The sequence below is a fragment of the Lipotes vexillifer genome, unplaced genomic scaffold (genome assembly GCF_000442215.2).
Source record: "Lipotes vexillifer unplaced genomic scaffold, Lipotes_vexillifer_v1.1 scaffold935, whole genome shotgun sequence".
NCBI lineage: Eukaryota > Metazoa > Chordata > Mammalia > Artiodactyla > Lipotidae > Lipotes > Lipotes vexillifer.
In genome coordinates, this window is record NW_006777895.1 from 2,928,778 (window position 1) to 2,937,596 (window position 8,819).

Genomic DNA, 8,819 nt, shown 5'->3' on the forward strand with positions numbered 1-8,819 from the left:
TGTAGGGAAGTTTCTGAAATAAGGCACAAAACTGACTAAGCGTACAAGAAGAGACTGACAAATTAGACTACATTAAAATTAGGAACTTCTGTTTATCACAGTAAGTCATTAAAAAAGAAAAACAAGTCAAAGATATGAACATGTATAACGAGCAAAGGGCTGGATTTTAGAAGATGGGCAAACCCATACAAACTGATAAGAAAGGTAAAACAGTAGAAAAATAGGGGATTTGGTAACATACCTCACAAAAGAATCTGAATCACCAGTAAATGTATAGGAAAGTATCTAATCTCATGAGTAATAAGAAATGCAAATTAAAACCACAGTGAATACACTTGCCAGAAGGCTAAAATTAGAAAGACTGACTATACCAATTGTCTTCTTGGTGAGATGAGGAGTTTCTGGGACTCACACACACTGCCGGTGGGTGTAAAAGCTGATGAGACCAGCTTGGAAAACAGTTTGGCATTATCTATTTAAACTTGAACAACTTTCCACTCCTGGGTAAACGCATGCACATATGCACCAGGAGACACGTACACAGCAGCTTAATCCGTAACTTGGCCAGGACTGGGGGTGGCTACCAGTAGTAGAATGGGGTAAATAAATCGGGGAACAGTCATTCGATGGAATATTATACAGCAGTGAAATGAATGAACTACAGTGTAACAACAATGTGAATGTAGCTTCTTAGCGTAGGTTGAGCAAAAGAGGCCAGACACAAAAGAATGCTTAGGGTAGGGTCTTAGCTAGTTAATAAAACTAGCAAAACCATGGTGTAGGGGCTCAGATGGTGAAACTCTATAAAGTGAGGAAATGATAACCATAAAGGAGTGGATCATGGTCACCCTTGTAGGGGACGGAAGGGGTAGTGATTGGGAAGGGACAGGACAGGGGCTTCGGAGATGCTAGCTCTTTTCTCTTTCTTGGCTTTGGTGGTAGTTACACAGGAATTCACTTTGTGAGAATTTGTTGCACTGCGTATTTCTGCTTTGGGTACTTTAGTGTGTGTGTATAACTTGCAATAATTTTTTAATAGTTTATAATATTGGTTCCTATCTTATATTTTAGAAAAGTTTTAATCTTTTTCAAAAAACAACCTAAAAACTTGAGGCACTTCGTCACATTCGTGGGTGTGTTTATATGGGTGGGCCTTGGGAAAGGAAGGGTGCTGGGTCACCTCACTCTGGAAGGACTTGGGTTCATAAGGACCGTTCTGTGCAGTGACACTGTTTACGTATGAGATGACGTTGGAGATGTATAGGTGCCTGGCGCGTTTGCAGAGGGAGGTGGTGTGGGCACTGCTTCCTGAAAGTTAGAAGGATAAAGATGACAGTGAGCCGATTCTAGGAGGGAAGTTTGAAAGACCAGTGTGGCTCTGCTCTCCACTTTAACATTATAATGTTCCTCTTTACAGGAATGGAAAACTGGGAAAAGGAAGGCTGAGAAAGATGAGCTGGTGGGAGTTATGATATTTTCCACCATGGAACCAGAGGCACCTGACCTGGACTTAGTAGAAATGTAAGAGATGCTGCCAAACTTCCCTTCTCCCCAAACTGAGTCCGCCTCCTTTGCTTACAGGTCTCGGCCAGTCGTCAGACTAGAGTGTGTAAAACGAGTGGGGTTTGTAGTCAGATGACAGGAGAGCATCGTTTGTACGTGAAACACTGTCTCTCTAACCATAACATCAGTTAAAGTGTGCTTCCCTTTTACCTTGAACTCAGTGATTTCATAGTTGACATTGTGGTTAGGAGTTATTTCCAATAAAGTATGATGAGACAGGGTGGCACCCACAGAATGGTCCACGAGACAGAAATCTCTCTGAACATCCCCTTGAAGGGGGCAATCCCAAACCTGATTTTTCTGTTTTTTTCCTATCCTGTTTTTAATCTTGTCATCTTCTTTTTAACGTAGGCTTGGTTGAAAATCTGGAGTAGTTCCTTTGCTGCGTAAAGACTAATAAGAAATCTTAGGCTTTTTTTTTTTTTTAAATTTTAAGAAGCTTTTTTCTTAACGTAAAATCATTGCTTATGTGTTACCAAATATATAGATAGTCTTATAACTACCCAGAGAGAAAAATCAATGCTGATATGTTGACCTAGGTCTGTGGTCTTCCAAACCTTCCTCTGTTCATTTGTGTCTGAAGGAAAAATTGTTTGTTTAGGGGCTTCCCTGGTGGCGCAGTGGTTGAGAATCTGCCTGCTAATGCAGGGGACACGGGTTTGAGCCCTGGTCTGGGAGGATCCCACATGCCGCGGAGTGGCTAGGCCCGTGAGCCACAGCTACTGAGCCTGCGCATCTGGAGCCTGTGCTCCGCAACAAGAGAGGCCACGATAGTAAGAGGCCCGCGCACCACGATGAAGAGTGGCCCCCGCTTGCCACAACTAGAAAAAGCCCTCGCACAGAAACGAAGACCCAACACAGCAAAAATAAATTAGTTAATTAAAACTCCTACCCCCAACATCTAAAAAAAAAAAAAAATTGTTTGTTTAAACGAAAGTGACCTCACACTATGCATTCTGTTTTATAATCTGTTTTTTTCATTTAAAAGTATATTGTGGGCTTCCCTGGTGGCGCAAGTGGCCCCCTTGCCACAACTAGAAAAAGCCCTCGCACAGAAACGAAGACCCAACACAGCAAAAATAAATTAGTTAATTAAAACTCCTACCCCCAACATCTAAAAAAAAAAAAAAATTGTTTGTTTAAACGAAAGTGACCTCACACTATGCATTCTGTTTTATAATCTGTTTTTTTCATTTAAAAGTATATTGTGGGCTTCCCTGGTGGCGCAGTGGTTGAGAGTCCGCCTGCCGATGCAGGGGATACGGGTTCGTGCCCTGGTCTGGGAAGATCCCACATGCCGTGGAGCAGCTGGGCCCGTGAGCCATGGCCGCTGAGCCTGCTCGTCCGGAGCCTGTGCTCCACAATGGGAGAGGCCACAACAGTGAGAGGCCCACATACCGCAAAAAAAAAAAAAAAAAGAAGTATATTGTGATGATTTTTTCAAGTTGGTGAAAACTTTTTACATCCTTAAGTAGCTGATATGTTCAGTATCACTGAGATGCTATGCGTCTGGGGTGTTTTCTCTGATTCATTTAAGTACTTGTTGGAGTGAATGAACAACTACCATTAGCAACCTGTACTGTGTTTTTATAGATTCAGTGGTACCTGCAGTGATTGAATTTCACTAAGAAAGATATTCAAGAAATGAAGCTTTTATTTACTTTAGACTAATTTTAGTTAAAATTCATAAGGAATTGAAGGGGGAAGGAGGCAGAGTTAAAATATAAATGGCAGATTTTGAAGTAGTTCTTTAAAAACCCGAATCCAGCCTCGTTTTGTTTTTTGTTTTTTTTTTCCCTGGTACGCGGGCCTCTCACTGTCGCGGCCCCTCCCGTTGCGGCGGAGCACAGGCTCCGGACGTGCAGGCTCAGCAGCCATGGCTCACGGGCCCAGCCGCTCCGCGGCACGTGGTATCTTCCCGGACCGGGGCACGAACCCGCGTCCCCTGAATCGGCAGGTGGACTCTCAACCACTGCGCCACCAGGGAAGCCCCAGCCTGTTTTTAAGACTAATTTAGTTAAAGTGCAGTTGTTATAAAGCAAGAAACAAGTACCTGTGGTCACGTTTGGTGTGAACTCCCCTGACCACATGGACTTTTCTCCTTAACACCTCATACTGTCTGGATGTTTGATAGTGAAGCCAAGGACCCACCTCCTCATGTTTTTGCCCCACAGAGAACAGAAGTGTGATGCTGTCGGTAAATTCACCAAAGCCATGGATGATGGCGTGAAGGAGCTGCTCACCGTGGGGCAGGAGCACTGGAAGCGGTGCACGGGACGTAAGTGCCACCCTGGGCTGCCGCTGGCTTCTAGGTGGTGGTGCGGCCTCCGCCACGGCCGTTGTCACCCTGCGGAAGCTAACCACCTCAAACAGAAATGCGCCTAGTGAGCCAAAGTCACGTCATACCCACAGTTCTTGGAGGAACCTCACTCCTCAGCCCTCGTTAAGCGACAGAAAATTGGCTCAAACGAAGCCAGTTCAAGAGCTCCTGTGGAAAACACCATGTTCACTTAAATATTTCCAGTTATTTGGGGTTTGTCATCTGTGGAAGATTTAATCTTTTCTGCATGTTTAGAAAGTGCCTGTGGTTATTTTTAATCTCATGATTTTAGTTTTTAATATTCATCCGTTTGGTAAGATGGATGAATATTAGTAAGTTGTATATTTGACTAAAGCTCTAATTTTTAGGCAAAACCAGTGGTAGGTGATAGCAGAAAGTGCGTACATGGGTCAGACTCGCACACTGCTGAGAAGAAAGTGGCGCTGTCACCCTTGCTTTCTGCCTGCTGTTCTACATCCTCAAGAACTTCCTGTCCTCCCTCCCTTCCCTTTGTTTGCAGACCGTCATTCTGCTGAACTGTTTTCCCGTATTCCCCAAACCCACGCCGCCCTGGCGTCAGATAGGCCGGGAGAGAAGCACACACAGTCAGGTGTCCAGCTGTGGGGATCAGGCCTTGGCTACTGTCATGTTGAGGGTGGCTGCGTTGAGTACTTTCAACAGAAACCTGCCACCTGACAAAGCCTAAAATATTTCCTATCTGGCCCTTTGGAGGATAAAGCCAGGCCTTACACTGAATGGCCCTCCACCATTCACATGATATTTTATATCAACAGAACCATTTGTCGTGTACCAGCTGTTCATGCTTGAGGGGCAGACACCAGGAGTAATAACAGTTGCTCCTTTCCCAAGGCAAATACTAAAAATAGAACTGAGCCTGAAAACATAACGTATACAAATGCAACATCAGAAAACAAAATCCGTTGCAAGCCTTTGGTCACAGGGAATAACTCATGGGCAAAAAGGGGAGTGACACTTCTCTAACATGTAAATGAAGTAATTTAATTTTTTAAATAATTTTAACTGTAAACTCAGCTGTTTCCCTTTTTTTTTTTTAACATCTTTATTGGAGTATAATTGCTTTACAGTGTGTTTCCCTGTTTTTAAGAAAAATTTAAGTGAGTGCAAATATTACAATAAGATTTTTTAAGGAGATCACAAAAAATCTGGGATTATGGCTTCTTTTAAAGAATCAAATCCCTTATGTCTAACATCTGGTCAGCTCCATGTCCTGTAAAATCCATGGGCCAAATTTATGAAATAGTAGTAACTCTAGGCTGCTCTCTTTTGCGGAGAAAGGGGGTTGAAGTATTTTGTTTAGAATTTGATTCAGGCATAATTTCTTTTTTCTCACGAAAGATTTTTTTTTTAAATTCCTAATCTGTGAAGTGAGAAATCTAGCACACACTCTGCATGGTGAAGCACATGACAAGTCTTTTTAACCCCTGGTATAGAGGCAAAAACTGAGTTACAAAAGGGTGCACAATTTATTAAAGTTAAGCTAATGTAGTTTGAATTCGTGTTTCCTGATTATTACAGCTTATAGGCCATATGTCAAGTTTCTCCGGCCTAGATTCTTTTAAAGAAACATTTGAATCATTTTTCTTTATTAATATAACACTATCTTCAAATGAGAGTAATGGTTTCTTTTGAAAGGCAGCAGATGTGTTTCAGGGGACTATGTATAGATGCAAAAAAGGTAGCCTAAGATACGAGACTCTTCTCTAGGAAGTTCTCCAAAGTGATCCCAGAAGCCTAGAATTTTAGCACTAGAAAGAGCCTTAGAGATGATTTAGTTAATCTTACTATTATACAAATGAGAAAACTAAAATCCCTCCTCCCTGATCCTGTGAGGTGCCACTGCCATTTTTCTGCACACCCCATTGCTTTCAGTTTTGTTTTTGTTTTGCAAATAATCATTCATACGTACATAGCAGAGTGGGAAAAGCAATGGATTAGGAATCACAAGTGCCAGCTGCACCATTTAGCTATTATGACCCTTATTCTCCTAACCCATGAAATGAAGATGGTGTACCTACGTTGGTAGAGGGGCTCGTTGTGACGATCAGGTTGGGGTGGAATACGTGAAAGGACTCTAACCTAGACGTCATCTTCTAAGTGAGCTCCTGGTGCACTTTGAGTTCATTCAGTGAATGAGAATGTGGGTGGTGGTGGTGTTCATAATAATAGTGTCCGCCATTAATTGAACAATTGATTAATTTAAAACTAAAAACATTAATTGAAGAAACATTAATTTTTAAAAACAATCATTTTACATCAATATTTTATTAAGAATATAGACTATTTTGAATCGTTTCACATTTCTTTTATTGTAATAGTACTTTTAGAAAATAATTGGATCCATTTCATTTTTGCTCAGAGGACTAGTTAATGATTTATTCCTTTTTCTCTTTCAGCATTACCCAAGGAATATCAGAAGATAGGCAAGGCCTTACAGAGTTTAGCAACAGTCTTCAGCTCTAGTGGTTATCAAGGTACATCTTTATTTATTTATTCTTTGGGCCTTGAGTGTCTTATCCACACAGACCGGCCTCCTCAGGCTCTTGTAAACAAACAGTAACTGCAGTTAAGCACCCTCGTCAGTGAAGCTTAATCTGCTGCACTGAGGACTTGTGCAACCTCACCTTACTACTTTTGAGAAAAGTGGTGGGTTGTTATAATTTGTTTTTTCTTGCTAGCTTCTTTGCCTTTCTTGGGCTCAGATAGCTCTTGTGTTTTAGTAAAACCGGCCGCTATGGTATGTGACACTCTGCCCTTGCTTCGTCTCTCTGCCAAACTCTGAAGTCAAGTCTGACTGTCAAAAGCCAGACCTTATCAAGGTATTTGGAGGAAAAATTTTTACTGAGTAACAAGTTCATGTTGCTTTATGTCTCTCCATAACTCACAGTTGCTTTCAACTTATCCCATATCGTATGTCTTACTTGTGCTATTTTGAGTTCATTGTGCATTTCCATTGACAACACTTAGAAGAAGAAGTGAGCTGTTTTCTTTTATATTTTGGTTTATGTTTTCTTAATTTGGCCTATGGAGCAGATAGGCAGTAAAAGTATTTGCCAGGTGAGTGGCACCTATTCAATTTGAGGGCATCCTATCACTTACAGAAATTATAGACTTAGTATTTTCACCGTAGTGTTTATCTTGATACCCAGAGAAGGCATGTCTTTGGGGGTCAGTGTCTTGAGTATTTTCAGGAAGAAGAAATTAGTCTCTAACCAAAATGTAAGATCTGGGGCCCCCATATATGAATATTTCTTATTGGCCTGGCTGAATTGTGTCTTATAATCAGAACTTTTAGTCTGGGTGGGAGTTTAGAGGATTCGTTAGCCTGGTCCCTCCTTTTCGAGATGAGGAACCCCAGGCCTGGAAAGATAAGCATCTTGTGGCCAACAGGCACATGAAAAGATGTTCAACATCACTAATTAGAGAAATGCAAATCAAAACTACAATGAGGTATCACCTCACACCAGTCAGAATGGCCATCATCAAAAAGTCTACAAATAATACATGCTGGAGAGGGTGTGGAGAAAAGGGAACCCTCTTGCACTGTTGGTGGGAATGTAAATTGGTGCAGCCACTATGGAGAACAGTATGGAGGTTCCTTAAAAAACCAAAAATAGAGTTACCATATGATCCAGCAATCCCACTCCTCAGCATATATCCAGAAAAGATGAAAATTCTAGTTCAGAAAGATACATGCACCCCAGTGTTCATAGCAGCAGTGTTCATAGCAGCACTGTTTACAATAGCCAGGTCATGGAAGCAACCTAAGTGTCCATTGACAGATGAATGGATAAAGAAGATGTGGTACATATATACAACGGAATATTACTCAGCCATAAAAAAGAATGAAATAATGCCATTTGAGCAACATGGATGGGCCTAGAGATTATCATACCAAGCAAGTCAGACAGACAAAGACAAATATCATATGATATCACTTATATGTGGAATCTAAAAAAGCAATACAAACGAACTTATTCACGAAACAGAAACAGACTCACACACATAGAAATCAAACTTACGGTTACCAAAGGGGAGAGGTGAGGGGATAAATCAGGACTTTGGGATTAACAGATACACGCTTGGCTCTGTTCACTGGAAAGGCTTAGAAACAATTATCCAATCCAGTAACAAGAAGCACCCCTAGCACCACCCACATGGCGGTTTCTAAACATTATGTGCCCCTGAAATAAACGAGAGCTCCTAGCGGAAGAACTCAGATGTCAGTTTGAAGAGCCTTCCGCTGTCCAGTGAAGAGAAAATTTGAGCATTAGTGAAAATAATAACTGCTGTGGAATGTAGCATATCAAATATGTTTAAATTCAGACTTTGCAATGATACTTTTTTAAAACGCTGATCTCAGTTACATTTGGAGGATAGGAGAGAATCAGCTTAACTATTCTGAAAACTGTAGAGAGAAAAAAGCATTTAACCTGCTCCTCCTATTGCTATACCTCAAGGTAACCAAAAAGTTGATAAAGGGAAGTTTCTCTTTATAGAAGTATTTCAACTGATAAAGAAGGAGTGATAGAAGTAGAATAGCACCAATTTGCAGACCTGTACTAAAATAAAAGAGCTAGACGGCACAGGGAGCAGAGGATTGTGTCATCGCCGCCGAGACTCAGTCAGCAAAACCCAGACTGTGGTATCAAGGTACATGACCTGGTTTATACACCTCCCAAAAAGAAATTTGCAAGAAAAAAGGGTGGAGGAGAAAGCACTTATGTAGGAAACACATCAGCTCTATGCCATGTGGGCTGTCTTTGCATCTTGATTCAAGCAGCCAACTTGATTGGAGATACCAAGCAGCTACACACTGGCTGGACAGTTTATACCAGGAACAATTTTCTTTTCTTAGGTGTGAGGTTGGTATTGTCCTTATTTTTTTTTTTTTTTT

The 8,819-nt window shown here is 41.3% G+C and overlaps 1 protein-coding gene across 1 annotated transcript in view; it reads left to right on the forward strand.

Annotated features, from left to right (window-relative positions):
- Positions 1 to 8,819, forward strand: part of SNX9 (sorting nexin 9) — a 170,626-nt gene that overhangs the window by 154,683 nt on the left and 7,124 nt on the right. The window contains exons 13-15 of the mRNA XM_007451357.1: positions 1,418 to 1,521; positions 3,738 to 3,841; positions 6,319 to 6,396. Of these exons, the coding sequence (XP_007451419.1) occupies positions 1,418 to 1,521; positions 3,738 to 3,841; positions 6,319 to 6,396 (286 nt within the window). The remainder of the gene's footprint in view (positions 1 to 1,417; positions 1,522 to 3,737; positions 3,842 to 6,318; positions 6,397 to 8,819) is intronic.